This window comes from Pleurodeles waltl, chromosome 8, assembly GCF_031143425.1.
Source record: "Pleurodeles waltl isolate 20211129_DDA chromosome 8, aPleWal1.hap1.20221129, whole genome shotgun sequence".
In the NCBI taxonomy this organism is placed as follows: Eukaryota; Metazoa; Chordata; class Amphibia; order Caudata; family Salamandridae; genus Pleurodeles; species Pleurodeles waltl.
The window spans coordinates 463,300,169-463,319,238 of NC_090447.1; the positions used below are offsets into that span (position 1 = coordinate 463,300,169).

Below are 19,070 nucleotides of genomic sequence, written 5' to 3' on the forward strand. Positions count from 1 at the left end.
AAATGCAATTCTATTATATAAACGTATGCAAAACTTAAAATAGTAGACAAACAATTGAGGATGGCAGAAAGAAAATGAATTAAAATGTCTCCTATTGAGAAAATTGGCTTACAAATATTCTTGTCAAAATGCACCATAAACATGATGTGTACTGTAAAGGCCCAAAATGCATGTTTATGACTTCTATAACACTAGCAGGGCAGAGGAAATGTGATATTGCTGGCATCTTCCCAAAATAAGTAAATGCTAGCAATAATGTAATTTAAAAATAACCATTAAATTCTCAAAAGATACTTTTTTATCAAGTAGTTCAACAAGTTATAGACACTCTTAAAGAATTTTAAAGTCCCAAACCTGGGTTTTAATCCATATTTGTTTTGCAGGCATTTTTAATGTAGGTTCCTTATATTTAATGTCAAATTGAGGTGACTGTAAGACTAAACAGGATCTCAAATGTTACAGTAATCCCTACGCCAGAAAGAGCCACGGTAGTCTGCTGATGTTGTGAATCATCATGTTCACAGCTGTGCATGGTATACTTCTTAGTGAATGCTGTTTCTGGTGGATGGAGATTTGTTTTTGAGCAGTACCACTGCAGGAACAAGTAGGTTCCCAAGCCTCGTAGTCAGAGAGCCTGCATTTCGATCTAGGGCTCCAACGCTTTAAATATCAATATCAGTTTTACTTCTGGAAGGATGGAAATATGTAGTGGCACAAAATAGTTGTCTGCTTTCACCCTTTACATTTTAGCCATTAGCAATTACCATCAGATCTGAAAGTGCAATATCTGGTGTGAAAGTGGGAAATACCGAACTCAAACCTAGAGCCAGTGCTGACAGTATGATATAATTTGTCACATACCCACTGATCTTGTTGCCGTATTTCTCTGATAAACCATTTGTGTGTCTACTCCAGATGGAAAGGAAACTGATATAATTGTAGCATTTTGCCAATCGGCTGAGGCACATTCAGAAACTATGGAAAAGGGGTTACATTTTCGTAGCAAGGCAGATTCCTAAGATAATGTGTCTGGTTCCTAAAATATTGTGCTGGAACCCTAGCACATTGACCAGTCTTCACTGGTAAAGACATATTAAATGTATGCAACTATTAGATGTGAGAGATGATTAATTCTAACAAAAGGAATCATTTCACAAAATACTTGTATTTAATCAGTTCCATAACTGTCAGCTGCTCCATGTAATACTGATTGGTTATTACACCGGTAAAGTATGTTCTGTGGTGTTCTAATGAAAATAATACTCTTCACCTAAAGAGCCATTTCTCAAATAAAACCAAGCCCTAAATTTGTATACGTTGAAAGGTTGGCAGGAATACACTTCACTGGGGACTGCAACACACCTGGACATTGCATCAGTTTCCTAGTTCAATTTTTTTCAAGGTATTTTTTCTAATCCACTATCCTTCCAAATATCTATTAACCCCTGAGAAAAGAAACCTGGAAGTTTTTGCGATTAAGAAGTAAAACTCTTATGCCTTCAGTTTTGGAGAGCGAGATTGAACACGGGGACAGCGCGATGAATCCCCTGATAGTGAAAAGAACACTTCAAGGTTGAAGCCCGATAATGCTTTGCATCAAGAATCTTTTGTGGATTCACACATTATTCTGCAATCTAGTGGTAGAGTCCAGAATTTTTAGTCATTAAGTATTTTTTCTTTTTTCTTTTGTCTTTGCTGTTGTCATTGACAGATTGTTTCCTTATCTCTACTTGAATTATGTCATATGCATGCCCTAGAAACTCTTCAAAGCAGATGCCATTATTAGATTTCTTTTTCATATGTTGGCCCTGGAAGGCACAGTTAAGGGCCCTGAAGCCAGAGAGGAAAAACATAGACAGAAACCATAAAAAAATTCATAGAAAACACCCAAGACTGAGGTGCTGAAAGCTGAATTACCCGACCCCCCCTCCCTCCCCCACAAAAAAAAAATAACAGATTTTTTTTTATAGTAGAGTGCAACCTTTGTGGGTCAGACAGTGACCAAGCTTTTTGAAGCATACTATCTACCCATTTAGATTTTGCCCCTACTACCACTACAATTATGCACAAAAGGACAGCCACAACACGTGAAATCTTTGCCCACTAAAGAGCAGATCAGATGGGTGTGTTGCATGTGGTAAGTTTCAGCCCAAGACTTCAAGACCAAGGAAAAGCAGAGGTGGCCACACTAAGACTTGGCTTTGCCACATCACAAGCGGGAGTTGCTGAAGGGTATTGGATTATCAAGTGACAAAAAACCACATTAACAGACCGAGGTGGCCCAAGGGGACTTCATTCCTGACGTCGAAGAGTTTATCGAGGCATAGAGACCTAGTATACCCAAGAGAATGTCAAAAGACAGTTAACTACAGTTAACAAAAGAAACTGCAGGTAACTTACCAAGGGCACATTGTGGCCATCTGAAACCCTGGGACTCAAAGCAGGCTAAAACAGTTTTGATGTTCAAACCTTTGTCAACTGAAGGCAGCCAGAATCCAGGGATCCCCACGGGTCCAAGCAAAAGGATAATGTTGCCAGCTGACCCTCAGAACCGGTGATTGAGAGTGTGAGTGACAAAGCCTGTACAGGCTTCAAAACACTTGCTGAAGAAGAGAAATCCCACTGTCGACATTTACCAAAAAGCTCTCATTGTCGAGAGGAAAAGGTGGCACCTCAAAACCGAATTGAAGGCCTTGATGAGAATGAAATGAGTTTGACAAGACTCTGAAGATTATACAATTCCTCTAAAGCCTCCACAAGAAAGACACAGAACAAGAGGTTACACCCGAACCACAGAATAAGGACTGGTTGAGCAGGATCCTTCCTAGTTAGGAAAGTCTGCAGAGGAATGGCTGGACCTGTATGCAGATCTACCAGTGGAAGTGGGTAGATTCATACCTATGTAGGCAGACATGTCATGACATTATCACTGTGTACAATTCAGTGATAACGAGGGCAGGAGACATCTATGATGTGCAGGTGGAAAATGGGCAAGCTGAATCATGTTTCCATCTGGAGACACAATTACTGGATCAGAAGAGAAATATGTTGCTTCCTATGTTGCCAAGTGTCCTGGACCAGGGTCAAGAAATTCTCAAAGAACCTGTAGAAGCCAAAGCATCACACACAGTAGAGAAGTAGTACAGGTACTCTACTAGACATCTCCCCTTTACATCAAAGGTAATGTGGCAGCATACTTACTAGTTGAGACTATGGTATGAAAGAGAGCAAATGCTCCCACCTCAACAGGCCCCCTCCCAATAAGGAGAGTAAGCATGTGGGCATGTTGGAATGAAAGAGAGATCTGCGGCGATGCATAGCAAAGTCTTACACATTGTTAAACAGGTATGCCCCTCAACAATGGGATCAGGTTGAAGAGCATTTGTCAGAGCACTAAAAAAAGAGGACAGAAATAGTGGTCCAAGAGGGCAAGTCTGTTGTAAACACTTGCCTTAAATAGTATTAGACTCTGCAGTCATTGCCATCTGGCAACTGTGTGTGGCAACTACATGGAGAAGACAAGCCTGGCTGAGGGTATCTGGTGCAGGCATCAGTCATCAGCGTAGCTTTTAATGAGGACAGTCTTTTTGGAAATAAAGTTGAAGTGCTACAGCACATGAAAAAGAAAATGACAGTAAATGCACATTCTTTGAAGTACAAGGAGCTCTGTCAGGAAGTTATGGCTCAAACACCTGCAAGAGAAAGGGATTCCCCCTTCAACAGCACTTGACTTCTTCATATTACAGAGTAGCACATGAACTATAGCACTGGAGTGGCAGTATGGATCACCCCCATGTCACCCTTCATGGATGAGGAACCATCCCAGGGTGGGTAGATCCTCCAGCAAGTGAATTCATACCACTGCTGTGCCTACACAAGTCAGCAGCAGAAGGACGGATTGGAAGATTTCTCAAGGAATGGAAGAAAATCCCCTTTGATGGATGGGTATTAAATCTGGTCCAAAATGGGAATTGCATAGAACTGCTAAACAGACCACCTACAATTGTAAGGGTAAACAGCAAGGAAGAAAAGTTGTGTTTGCAACAAGAAGTCAATGACCTTTCAAACAAGAGGGCAATAACACTAGTACCATAAAAAGAATGAAACCAAGTTATCTATTACACCTATTTCTTGGTGCCAAAGCCAGAAAAGACACGAATGCTTATATTAGACCTAATGGAGCTAAATCAATAAACAAAAAAATCAAAATTACTTCACTGCAAGAAGTCATCCATCTGATGCAGAAGGAAGAGATTACAAGGTAACTGTAGTCCTGAAAGATGTCCACCTACCCATGAACAAAAAACTCCCAAAACTGCTGAGGGTCATCACGGACATAATACAATACCAATCCAAGGTGCTACCTTTGGGATAAAGTCTGTACCAAGAGTCTTCACAAACTATCTAGCCACTGTGGCAGCATGTCTGTGAAGGAAAGAAATACATATTTTTCTCTGTCTAGAAGACTGACTAGTAAAGGTGAACTCATTAAAACTGTGCCAAGCTGTGATTGGAATTCTCCACAAACTAGGATTCTTCCTCAAATAGAAAAAGCATTGCCAAACCCAGAAAAGGAAAAGAGTTTATTAGAGACAATATTAAACATGGAACGAACAAGGTATTTGTGGTAACAAGAGTCCAGGCACTAACTGAGCAAGATTGTCTGTACCAGAAGGGTCAATCTCTGAAAGGTAAGACTGGTGGGAAAGATGATGGGCATAATGGCATCTTGCATTCCCTTACTACCACAAGCGAGGCTTCACATCAGGCCAGTTCAGGAGTTGCTACAACAACGATGGCCACAATCAACTTGGAGCTGGGAGGATCTGGTGGCTGTCACAAACTGAATACAACAGAAGATGCAGAAGGGGAATACAAGCAATATTACATATGGTAGACCATTAATGCAACCAACAATCCTGTTAACCATTACAACAGACAAATCCCACACGGAATGAGGAGCTCACATGTGAGAACTGTACATCAGGGACCTATGGAGCCTAAAAAAACAGCACAGCACATAAATGTGTTGGAACTCAGAGGTGTCATTGTCGCACTGAACTCCTTCCAGGTACACGTGGAGGCAAAGACAGATCAACTCCAAACAGATAACACATCCACTGCGTTCTAGCACAACAAACAAATCTTATGTGCTATCTATGCTGGCACAGGATATATGGAAATGGGCTCTAGAAAGGAGGATAACGCTAAATGTGATACCCTTACTGGAGAACAGACCTCAGAAGCAGACGGACAAGTGCCACACACGAGTGGGAGTTAAAGCTAAGAGTGGTGAAGGACGTCTTTCAAAATTTGGACTCAGCACACATACACTTGTTTTCAACCCAGTAAAATGCTAAGTACCAAAGCTTCACCTTCTAGAATGCGCCACTAATAAGTGGTAGGGATTGTCTTTTCGATAGAATGGTCAGGGCATTTTGCTGATGCTGTACCACTGATCCCAATAATACCACGTCATACAGAATGCAAAGAGGCACTTATGAAACTAATCCCAATAGCCTAGCCCCTTTGTAGGCTAGAATAACATTGTTCTCAGACCTTGTAGAAATGTTGCAGGACTGGATAATAAAGCTTCTGGGACACCACGACCTATCACAGGAAGCACAAGTGTTTTATCCAGAACCAGCTACCCAGAGCCTAACGGCATGATTCCTGAAGACATAGAATTTGGTAATCTAGACCTCTACCACTAAGATCCATGGAGATCTTTGAGTGGCCAGGAGATCTACCACAAGGAAGGTGCCATTATTGGAATGCACAACGCAGGGGCCATATCTACAGATGCACAAGGATAAAATAATGATGACAACAAATCCACAGTTTATCTGAAAAGTGATATTACATTTTCACGTTAATCAAGTGATATCTGTACCTGCTTTCTTTCAACAATCCAAGATGCAGGCAGCGAGAATCCTACATACACTGGATGTAAGATGGGCATTGATGTATTTCTTGCAAAAGGCAAACCAGTCTGGAAGGGGGAATCAATTTTCCATCGCCTTTGAACAAGCAAGTAATTGCTGTCCAGTGAGAAAGGGGACTATTGCAAGGTGGAGGGTCCAAAAAATTAAGGACTGCCAAAAAAAAAAGAGGAGTAACTTTGTCAAATGGACTCTTGACCTCTCTCCAAAGAAAAAGGGAGCAACACTTGCTTACCTAGGAAATGCATCATTAAATGACATCTGCATGGCAGCAGCATGCTTTTCATTTCACAACTCCACAAAACATCACTGTTTGGATAATTGAGCCAGTAAGGAGGTTCAGGTGGGACAGAAAGTGTTAACACATTTGTTCACATGCACACTCTAACAATTCGAGCCTCCCGAGAGAAGGCACCACTGGAAGACCAACTCACAGCATGTGATTCTAGAAAAGATTCTCACTGCAAAATGAAAAAAAGGCTACTTACCGAGAGGAACAGTTTTGCAACTTGAAGAATATTCGGGATTCACATGCTACCCTCTTTCCTCTCCACACAAGGTGCATTTTCAGAAGGGGAAACCATCGACCAACTATGAAAAGAAGAACCTCTACAAATGGGGGGTAGGAGGGAATAACCAAAAGATGGTGACTATGTTGAAATGATTTCGGGGCATGCTTGTGAAGTAATTCGTGGAGGGACAAGGGACCAAATGGTTGACTTTACAATGCCCACTACAAAAAAACAAGAGGGAGAAAAGACTTAGACTACTAATTCTGGACCCATTTACTCGATTGTGAAATAATGCACAGAATGTGAATCCAGAAAATTCTTCAAGCTGCAAAACTACTCCTACTGCTAAATAACCTGTTCATTATTTAGTACAGACAGTGCTTAATATGGATAGTGCTGATAATTAGAACTCTTGGGGAAAAAGTTAGTTTTCTTTGCAGGCCAAGGATAGGGATATCGGCCAAAGCCACAACTCAGCTGAATACAGGATCAGATTACTAGCAGGCTAATAGATCTGTACAAACAGTCACATAATTAAAGTGTATGATAAAGACGGACACTGTAACATCCATACCAATGGCCCAAACCAGTTTCTGGAAGCTACATTACATTTTGGTAGAGATTTGAAAGAATAAACCCAACCACAAACTTATGTGTTTTATGACAAATGTTTTTAATCTGCTCCAAAAAACTTTTCACAGAAGTGTACCCTTAAAGCTATGATGATCGGAAATGAAATTGGAAAAAATGAAGAAATAGAAGAATTAAGCAAAGATTCACATTTGAGCATTGGGTCAATGACTGGAAAAGGTTACCGAGTGCCAGCCATGGCTAAGACCGCCTTTAATAATTTAACCTATCATATCTTACTCACTGTTTTTGTTTATTATGCTGTATTTGATTGGTGTAGAATTATTGAGGTTGTATGTGCAAAAGTAATAAAGTGTTATGATACGAAAAAAGTGTTCTGTAAAGAGGAAATGGACTTTGCACATGGGCAGGCAGGCCTGCGTGTTCTTTTGCGGCAGAGTGACTGTGAGTAGTATAGCTATCTTTGTTGCAATCCTATGATAATGGTGCAGTAAAGCACGTTTCAGTAATTCATAAGTAGTTGGTGTAAATGAGCAGTTTCCTAATGTTATGATGCCATTTCAAGAAACCTCCTCATTCTTTACACCAGCTGCTGCAAATAGAATTGGGACAGAAAATACCTCTCCCCTTGTCACTGCTTGGTATAGAAGACCTATGCCCAAAGTAGTGACATTGGCTATAGGTTCACTTCCATCGCAGTGTCTCCCCATGTCTTTATTTGGTATAGAAGACCAATGCTCTGAAGTAGTGACTTTGGATATAGGTTCACTTACAGCGCAATGAGCCCTTGAAAAACTATATCTGGCAGCTGATCTGAATCTTCAGTGTAATCATGTTGTTCTTGCCAGAAAGGCAAAACTATTGACACATCTTGAAAAGTGACTCCACCCACAATGCGTCAGATAGGTTTATTGAATTCCCACTTAGGACAACCGACTCCTTGATCTTGGGTTGGCTCTTCTGGTGCATAGTGCTAGTCTTGCACTGCCGCTGCTGTCATGTATTTGAGGCCTCCCTGCGGATTCCGAAAACATCTGTGTGGTTATGGAAAGGGAATCTATTTGCAGCAGTGAACAGTAACCAGTAATCTCAGGATCAATTGAAAGCCATGTTTTTGACTAACTAGGGAGTCCAGATTTTTTTATTTTTATTGCATTCTTCATTTCAGTCTGCCTGGCCTAATTTTGCTCCTACCATACAACTGAAAACACCCATTCAACAAATGGGTTTATAAAAGAATCAGCATTAGTTGCCCTTAAACATGAAATCGTCATGGCTTTGGTTTACTTTTTGCTTCTGTAAATAACCACTTTCATTAATGCACTCCAGGCAGAGGAAAGGTTTAGGAAAACGAACCAGAGCTCCCCTGAAGCACAGACGAAACCAACAGCTGCCAAAGTGCTGGAGCCACCAGTGCCTTCAAGATCTGAGTCCTTTTCCAATGGAAACTCTGAAACTCCCCAGCCTGCGATGCAGAGGCCGCTTGAACCACAGGTACGGTAACTATATTGTTAAGGCAGCAGGGAGAGTTACTGGAGCAAGTTAGGGGAGGTGGAATTTGAAAATATCTTTTAGATGTGTGTACACACACACACACACGCCCACTCAAAGAGCTTGTGATGCGTTTATTAGTAGTGCGGAGCTGAGCAATACGAACATCAATGCGTTTGAGCTGAAACTAGCCTTGATCACGTTGTTGGGGGTAAACAAATCAATTTGAAATCAAAACTGAAAGGTTTTTCATTGATTTGATACAAGCAAAAACAATCCATATACTTTGATATTTCAAGAGCACGGGCACGCAAAAGGTTAAATAAAAAAATTATCCGGAAAACCGTGACTTCCAGCATATTAGGATGAATTGATGGTGTTTTGATCAGGCTCCTAAAAATTATATTCATTGTGGAAAACTTTATTAAAGTTATAATTTCTCAGGCCGGGCAAGAAAGGTTCTTTAAACTTAGTGCCAAGTCTCAGATTCTTTTCCACATGACCCCGATAAAAGAAGTTAGAATGGGTTTGGTTGCCAGTTCACCTCGGTATTAGAAATAAGAGCAGTTCTTATGTTTGTGATGGCATGCCCTTCTGATGGGCATTCTGTCACTAGAAACTGGATGTTCGGTGGCATGTGTAGCTGCAGATACACATGCTGTGCATAGTCCGCCGTCTGGTGTTGGGTCGGAGTGTTACAAGTTGTTTTTCTTCGAAGAAGTCTTTTCGAGTCACGAGACCGAGGGACTCCTCCTACTTTGGTTCCATTGCGCATGGGCGTCGACTCCATGTTAGATTGTTTTTTTTCCGCCATCGGGTTCGGACGTGTTCCTTTTCGCTCCGTGTTTCGGGTCGGAAAGTTAGTCAGAATCAACGGAAAATTCGTCGGTATTGTTTAGTTCGGTATCGGGTTAGATTAGAGTCGACACCGAATCCAGAAGAGCTCCGGTAGCCCTTCGGGGTAATTTCGAACCCCCGTCGGGGCCTGGTCGGCCCGACCGCGTGCAACATCCAGACTGATGGAACGGACCCCGTTCCGATTCTGTCCTAAATGCCACAGTAAATATCCCTATACAGACCAACATTTGGTCTGTAACTTGTGCCTGTCACCCGAGCACAAAGAAGAGACGTGTGAAGCCTGTCGAGCGTTTCGGTCGAGAAAAACGCTCCGAGACTGAAGAGCCAGAAGGTTACAGATGGCGTCCACGCCGACAGGACAACAAAGGTTCGAGGAAGAGGGAGAAGAAGAAGCATTCTCCATCCACGAATCAGATTCGGAAGAATTCGACGTCGAAGAAACCGTGAGTAAGATGTTGAAACAAACATCACAGGGGAAAACAGACAAAGCCCAGGGGACGCCACTGCCGACAGGCCATGGCTCAACCCATAAAGTAGGTGACCGTCCATCGGCACCGAAGAAGGGCGAGACGGTGCCGAGATCGTCCGACTCAGGTCGAGACACAGGCACCCAGCAATCTCTGGACCGAGAAGGTGCCGCGGAAAAGGGTCGACACCGAGATAGCAGCACCGAAGCTGCTCGACACAGAGACAGCGGCACCGAAGCTGCTCGGCACAGAGATAGCGGCACCGAAGATGGTCGACACCGAGAGGGTGCGACGCCGAAAAAGAGGAAAATCTCATCGGAGCCGAAAATAACAAAAGGCACGGTTTCGGTGCCAAAACGGCCAGCAACCGAACCGAAAGCCAGTTCCTACTCAGAGGAACAATCACTGTCCTCCCAACTTCAAAAACACAGGTTTGCGGAGGAATTACAAACGACTGTAGATCACACGCAAAAGCGGATCTTTATACAAAGTGGTACAGGGAAGATCTGCACCCTTCCACCAATCAGAAGAAAAAGGAAACTAGATTTCCAACAACAAGAAACAACACCACAAGCAAAATTGGTGAAGAAGGTAACTCCACCACCGGCACCTCCTATATCACCGGCACAGACTCCGTCACAATCACCAGCTCATACCACCATGAGCCAAGATGACCAGGACGCATGGGATTTCTATGACGCCCCAGTATCGGACAATAGCCCGGAGTCGTACCCCACTAAGCCCTCACCACCTGAGGACAGTACAGCGTATGCTCAGGTAGTGGCTAGGGCAGCAGAGTTTCATAACGTATCGCTACATTCAGAGCCTATCGAGGATGACTTCCTTTTTAACACCCTGTCCTCCACCCATAGCAATTATCAAAGCCTTCCTATGCTCCCTGGAATGCTAAGGCACGCTAAACAAATCTTTAAGGAGCCAGTTAAAAGCAGAGCAATAACCCCAAGGGTGGAGAAGAAATACAAGGCACCACCCACAGACCCTGCTTTTATTACATCACAACTGACACCAGATTCAGTTGTCGTAGGAGCAGCTCGTAAAAGAGCTAACTCGCACACATCAGGCGACGCACCACCTCCAGACAAGGAGAGCCGAAAGTTTGATGCAGCCGGAAAAAGGGTTGCAGTACAAGCTGCAAATCAGTGGCGCATCGCCAACTCGCAGGCACTCCTTGAGCGATATGACAGAGCCCATAGGGACGAGATGCAGCATCTCATCGAACACCTCCCAAAAGAATTCCAAAAACGGGCAAAACAAGTGGTTGAAGAGGGACAGAACATTTCCAACAACCAAATCCGTTCTTCTATGGATGCAGCAGATACAGCTGCAAGAACAATAAATACTTCTGTAACAATAAGGAGGCACGCATGGCTGCGCACATCCGGCTTCAAACCCGAGATACAGCAGGCAGTGCTTAATATGCCGTTCAATGAACAACAATTGTTTGGCCCAAAAGTGGACACTGCAATTGAAAAATTAAAGAAAGACACTGATACAGCTAAACCGATGGGCGCACTCTATTCCCCGCAGGGCAGAGGCACATTTGGCACATTTCGTAAAACCACTTTCAGAGGAGGGTTTCGAGGTCAAGCCACACAAGCCAGCTCCTCACAAACAACACCGCCTACCTACCAGGGACAATACCAAAGGGGAGGCTTTCGAGGCCAATACAGAGGGGGCCAATTCCCAAGAAACCGGGGAAAATTTCAAGGTCCGAAAACCCCTCAAAACAAGCAGTGACTCACAGGTCACTCAACCCCTTCACACAACACCAGTGGGGGGAAGACTAAGCCAGTTCCTCAAATCTTGGGAGGAAATAACAACAGACACTTGGGTCTTAGCAATTATCCAACATGGTTATTGCATAGAATTTCTCCAACTCCCTCCAAACGTCCCACCGAAAACACACAATATGTCAAAACAGCATTTAGACCTTCTAGGACTAGAAGTTCAGGCATTACTGCAAAAAGACGCAATAGAATTAGTACCAGGTCCACAAAAGAACACAGGAGTTTATTCACTGTACTTTCTAATACCCAAAAAAGACAAAACTCTAAGACCAATATTAGATCTCAGAACACTAAACACCTACATCAAATCAGACCACTTTCACATGGTGACATTACAAGACGTAATCCCACTGCTGAAACAGCAAGACTACATGACAACATTAGATCTAAAGGATGCGTATTTCCATATACCGATACATCCCTCGCACAGGAAATACCTAAGGTTCGTATTCAAAGGAATACACTACCAATTCAAAGTGTTGCCATTCGGAATAACAACAGCGCCAAGAGTCTTTACAAAGTGTCTAGCAGTAGTAGCTGCACACATCAGAAGGCAGCAAATACACGTGTTCCCGTACCTAGACGATTGGCTAATCAAGACCAACTCGCTAACAAAGTGTTCACACCACACAGATTATGTTATACAAACCCTTTACAAGCTGGGTTTCTCCATCAACTATGCAAAGTCACACCTTGTGCCGTGTCAAACACAGCAATACTTAGGAGCGACAATCAGCACAACAAAAGAGTTAGCCACTCCAAGTCCACAAAGGGTTCAAAATTTTCACAAGGTGATACAAGCCATGTATCCAAATCAAAAGATACATGCAAAAATGGTATTAAAACTCCTAGGCATGATGTCCTCATGCATAGCCATTGTCCCAAACGCAAGATTGCACATGCGGCCCTTACAACAGTGCCTAGCATCACAATGGTCACATGCACAGGGTCAACTTCTAGATCTGGTGTTGATAGACCGCCAAACATACATCTCGCTTCTATGGTGGAACAGTACAAATTTAAACAAAGGGCGGCCTTTCCAAGACCCAGTGCCACAATACGTGATAACAACAGATGCTTCCATGACAGGGTGGGGAGCACACCTCAATCAACACAGCATCCAAGGACAATGGGACGTACATCAAAGAAAGTTACATATAAATCACCTAGAACTGTTAGCAGTATTTCTAGCATTGAAAGCATTCCAACCCATGATATCCCACAAATACATTCTTGTCAAAACAGACAACATGACGACAATGTATTATTTAAACAAACAGGGGGGGACACACTCGACACAGTTGTGTCTCCTAACACAAAGAATATGGCATTGGGCAATTCACAACCACATTCGACTAGTAGCACAATTTATTCCAGGGATCCAGAACCAGCTAGCAGACAATCTCTCTCGGGATCACCAACAGGTCCACGAATGGGAAATTCACCCCCAAATCCTGAACAATTACTTCCAAATTTGGGGAACACCTCAAATAGATCTATTTGCAACAAAAGAAAACGCAAAATGCCAAAACTTCGCATCCAGGTACCCACACCGGCAATCCCAAGGCAATGCTCTATGGATGAATTGGTCAGGGATATTTGCGTACGCTTTTCCCCCTCTCCCTCTCCTTCCATATCTGGTAAACAGATTGAGTCAAAACAAACTCAAACTCATACTGATAGCACCAACATGGGCAAGACAACCTTGGTATACCACACTACTAGAACTGTCAGTAGTACCTCATGTCAAACTACCCAACAGGCCAGATCTGTTAACACAACACAAACAACAGATCAGGCATCCAAACCCTGCATCGCTGAATCTAGCAATTTGGCTCCTGAAATCCTAGAATTTGGACACTTGAACCTCACACAAGAATGTATGGAGGTCATAAAACAAGCTAGAAGGCCATCCACTAGAAACTGCTATGCAAGTAAATGGAAAAGATTTGTTTGTTACTGCCATAATAATCAAGTCCAACCATTGTATGCATCTCCAAAAGATGTAGTAGCATATTTACTACATCTACAAAAAGCAAATCTAGCTTTTAATTCCATAAAAATACATCTCGCAGCAATATCTGCTTACCTGCAGATTACTCATTCAACTTCCCTATTTAGAATACCGGTCATTAAAGCGTTTATGGAGGGCCTAAAGAGAATAATACCACCAAGGACACCACCTGTTCCTTCATGGAACCTCAACATTGTCTTGACAAGACTCATGGGTCCACCTTTCGAACCCATGCATTCTTGTGAAATGCAATACTTAACGTGGAAAGTTGCATTTCTTATTGCCATTACATCTCTAAGAAGAGTGAGTGAAATTCAGGCATTTACTATACAAGAACCATTTATTCAAATACACAAAAATAAGGTAGTTCTAAGAACCAACCCAAAATTCTTACCAAAGGTCATCTCACCGTTCCACTTAAATCAAACAGTAGAATTGCCAGTGTTCTTTCCACAGCCAGACTCAATAGCTGAAAGAGCACTACATACATTAGACATCAAAAGAGCACTAATGTACTACATTGACAGAACAAAACTAATTAGGAAAACAAAACAACTATTTATTGCATTTCAAAAACCTCATACAGGAAATCCAATATCAAAACAAGGTATAGCTAGATGGATAGTTAGGTGCATCCAAACCTGCTATCTTAAAGCAAAGAGACAGCTGCCTATTACACCAAAGGCACACTCAACCAGAAAGAAAGGTGCTACCATGGCCTTTCTAGGAAATATTCCAATGAACGAAATATGTAAGGCAGCAACATGGTCTACGCCTCACACATTTACTAAGCACTACTGTGTAGACGTGTTATCTGCACAACAAGCCACAGTAGGTCAAGCTGTACTAAGAACTTTATTTCAAACTACTTCCACTCCGACAGGCTGAACCACCGCTTTTTGGAGAGATAACTGCTTACTAGTCTATGCACAGCATGTGTATCTGCAGCTACACTTGCCACCGAACGGAAAATGTCACTTACCCAGTGTACATCTGTTCGTGGCATTAGTCGCTGCAGATTCACATGCGCCCACCCGCCTCCCCGGGAGCCTGTAGCCGTTTGGAAGTAATCTTCAACATTTGTACATTTGTAAATATATTACTTTAACATTCATTTTGTACATACTTAGTCATTCCATTGCATGGGCACTATTACTAACATACACAACTCCAACCTCACCCTCTGCGGGGAAAACAATCTAACATGGAGTCGACGCCCATGCGCAATGGAACCAAAGTAGGAGGAGTCCCTCGGTCTCGTGACTCGAAAAGACTTCTTCGAAGAAAAACAACTTGTAACACTCCGACCCAACACCAGACGGCAGACTATGCACAGCATGTGAATCTGCAGCGACTAATGCCACGAACAGATGTACACTGGGTAAGTGACATTTTCCTTGTGTGGCTAATTCGCGCTGTTGTCATACCTGATAGTCACAGTTTATGGCTATGACCTTTTGTAGGCCCTTTAAACCAAGAACACAGGTGGCCAATTTTCAGGTTTCTTGAAAGTTGGTCAAATTTTCATTGTCATAGAACTGTTTTTAAATAATATAAATTATCTGCTTCCTATTCAGAGTTTGCCTACCACACACTGCTGAATAGAGGAAGTGGAATTCTTCAATATTGAGAGGTGTGTTCTTTTGCATCTGGCACCAGCTAAATAGTGTAGTAAATAATAACTGCAGCACAACTTGACATACAGGGCTGGAAATGTGCTGGAACAGAGTTTCAGGAATGATGCATGCAAGAAAGTCATTCTCCTTCAAGGTTTTCATGCAATTGAGGGTGTGCATGATGTGTCTAGACACCAGAGTGTTCTTATGCCACTGGTTGGTCAGACCTCTAAAGTGGCTTTATTTAGTTCCATGGCCTTTACCAAGCATAATATTTTGCCTCTCTTCCACCACCCGTTAAAACGACTATTACTCAGGCCACATTTCCATAGTTGGTACTATTGCCCATCTTAGCATTAGACAAGCTTACACCAGTGATAAAGCTTTTTCTTATCTCTGTGCCATGCTGTTGAATACTCATCCTTCACTCCTTTATATGATCTGCTTTGTGTAAAGGCTTTTAAGACTTGGCTCTTTTCCACGTCTGTCCACCAAACTCACTCATGAGTCTTGATTGAGCCCTGTTGTCTGCACCGAGATGTCTTCTGAGGTCTCTGTGGAATTTAGAAATTCAGTTTATCCATTCTCCTTTTTTACATGATAATAAATGTTGTCAGTATTTTGACAATTCAATGTTTGAAAAAGTAATGCCCATATGCAGCTTATTGTTAGGTTGGCAGATCCTGAACTGTCTGAATCTCTCCTCCCTCACTACTGGTTCTCACCGGACGGGTAAATTCCAGGCATAATTTATTTGCTATTTTCAGCACGGCTGATGTAGAATCCAAGTGTTTTACTGCTTGATAATGCTGCCTACCAACAACTGGTTTGTGTCACAATCGGGCCTCTTAAAGAGGAAAAATGTGGAGCTTTTGCTCCGAAGTTGTTTTGTAAAGAGAGATTTCCTATTTACTTTGCGAGCCTTCTTAGACATTAAATGTTTCTTTGCTGAAGTGTGAACAATTTGGTGTTTTTTTTTTTCTCCAGCTCCTACACAGTGCTGAGTTTTCTCTTTTCTAGATGTCTGAATGCACTGCAAAAAACAGAAGAAAATTGAAGGGGTACTGGCAGTGGCGTAGCGTGGGTTGTCAGCACCCGGGGCAAGGCAAGAAAATTTGCGCCCCCTAACCCGTGGATTTTACCACTCGAGTCTCTTCCAAGATGTTGCGCCCGGTGTGGCCGCCCCCCCCCCTGCACCCCCACGCTACGCCACTGAGTACTGGAAATGTCAGTTTTGAGCAGTGATACAATTTGTTAAAACCTATCACTTTCAAAGATCCTTACAACTTTATGATTTTGAAAAATGTCTATGCACTTGACACCGTTGCTCTTGGTCATTAGCTGAAGCACAGGTCACATTGTAATGAGGATCCTGCATCTCTGATGTCTCATTACTTCAATGCACATGCAAATGGTACTTTGAACTGGACACGATCCAGAGAGCAGCACAAGCTCACACCACACATTATGGTCCTCAGCTTTGACACTGGAGTATTGGCCCAAATGTATGTCAGTTGTGTGTGTATGCAACATTACTGATGACTTTCAGATGTCCCTTCACCCACAGCTTAAGGCAGTATGCAGGCATCCAGTCTCCAACTATCTCATTAAATTTGTTAATATGAGTTTGCACTTTCCATCACAGCTGTCTGGCTGCTAGTGCTTATGTATATCCATTTTAGATTATTGCAGCAAAGCCTACATTGCAGTTCCCAAAAGGGCTGCGGAGCTCAGAACTCTTGCTAAATGTGAAGAGACAAGGCCTCTGTTATTCGCTTTATTCATCGGTTTAAAATACCCATCCACATTGAGGTTTTTGCTTTCCAGAGTTCATTTCTCTTTGTTGCATGGACAACAGGAATTGTTTCTTATAATCTGATTTCCTTCTCAAAGGGTAAAGCTTAACACTGTTTTCCTCAAAGCTATTTTAGTCTGGCTCTTCAGACACCCGTGGTACAGGATCACTGAGCAAATTCAGAAATCTCTCATCAAACTGGCCCTCACATGAAAGCTGTGCTTATTAAATAAGTATGGTCTCCTCTTTATGGCCTTGAAGGTGTCTTTGCCTTTTGTCTTGTAGAGGTTTGCTCAGATATGCAGCAGTGATAGTACATCATTGGTTTTTCTCCAGAAATAATGTCAAACTGTGTTTCCTCTTAACATAGCATCACTTTTTTTGCCTTTTCCTTGTGTTCTAACTAACCAGTGGTACTATTAACATAGTCAGTGGAACTCATATCTTCAAATCTTAAGGAGCGGAAGGCTGAGCAGGCTCACCTACTTTTTAAAGAGAACTTATAAGTTAGTGCCTCATGCAAATAGGTATCTCAGTGTGCACCAATTTTGCAGGAAGCACATATATGACTGAGAATGGGTTCAACCCACAGCATTGCTTGTCTGCTATCTTATCTTATACTGTCCAGGCTATTAATAGTTGCATTTTGTGTCTTTGACACCTTCAGTGCTTTGTATGCAGTGAAACTGTATGGTTGTTTAGGACACTATAGGTATAAAGGGGTTTTGTTTTTTCATTTTAGATTCCTCAGGCTATTTTACATTTCTTGAATCTGTAAAACTGTATGTTTGTGGAACTCCTAGTTCTCCACTTTAAACACAGTGTTGTTGGAAAAAGGCCACAATGTACAGATTGCTCCTACAATATTGTTTACTTAAAGCTGAATAGACTTTTATAGTCCTTCCCTTCAGCTTCCCCCTCCAGCTGATTTTGCTTTCCTTTTTGTATCCTTTTGCTTATACTTCTAATGTACATTGCCTTCTGGGATGTACTTTTTGACCTCTTCTATCTTCAAAAATATGGATCCCATCTGGTTCTGCAACATCAATTCAAAATGGGATTGAGCGTCAGCCCTTACAAGCAATAATCTGTCTGCGTAACAAGACCCTGCCACACAAGTGATTCCTCCAAAAAACTGCCAGTGACTTTGCTGGGCTAGAGTAACAGAATTTCGAGGATGCTAATAGAGGAGAGGTATAGGTGCGACCTTTTCTCCAGCGTGTCATCTTTGCCTTTCCCCTCAAATGGTCTATCAAAATAAGACGTCTGCTATTGAATATAATGTACAAAAATAAAAAGCTACATTCAGTACGTTTCCAGCATTGTTATATAGACATCTGTGTTGTAGCCAGTGCACAGGTGGGAATCCACTTTACAAATGTCACGTTTTGCAAACCAAATAAATGGGGGTGTTAGGTAATGCTTTGGTTGTGTATATGTAGCAGCAACATTCGGCTGCTATGGGAACTGTAAATATGTTTTCTACAACTACCAGTTTAAAGTACTGCTGTGCACTATGCTGCTGCATAATTATCGTTTGAATGGGTTTTTTGACAGCCCACTTTGCTATTTAGGATATGTAGAAAAAACACTCTTCCCCAGGGACATATATTGTGCACATTGTTTGGGGCAAAAGAACCGTTTGTTTATTGCTCCTGACCCACATCTTGTATGTGTCTCCTTTCAACTTTTTTATTTTTGTACAGTCTCATGTAAGAGAAATTCATTTTACACATACTTCAGAAAAGTACTGTTTTTCTGGTTCCTGTCTCGATCAAGGATTTCAATTTTTTTAGCCTCCTGTTACTGCCTACTTGACTTTTTATGTACATTTTATTGATCTGTTTTTGATTTAAACATTTTAATTTTAAAAATGCCCCCCATTGCCAGCTCTCTCACCAGCCAAAGTCAGAAATTGAGGCCAATCCATTTGAGCTGCAGGGCTTGTCTTCCATTACAGCAAAGTGGTTGAATCC

The 19,070-nt window shown here is 42.1% G+C and overlaps 1 protein-coding gene across 11 annotated transcripts in view; it reads left to right on the forward strand.

Moving 5' to 3' along the window:
• MAP4K4 (mitogen-activated protein kinase kinase kinase kinase 4) overlaps window positions 1–19,070 on the forward strand; it is a 513,631-nt gene that overhangs the window by 355,773 nt on the left and 138,788 nt on the right. For all 11 annotated transcript variants that reach the window (XM_069204415.1, XM_069204417.1, XM_069204419.1 and 8 more), the window contains one exon: window positions 8,375–8,539. In XM_069204415.1, coding sequence (XP_069060516.1) covers window positions 8,375–8,539 — 165 coding nt within the window. The remainder of the gene's footprint in view (window positions 1–8,374; window positions 8,540–19,070) is intronic.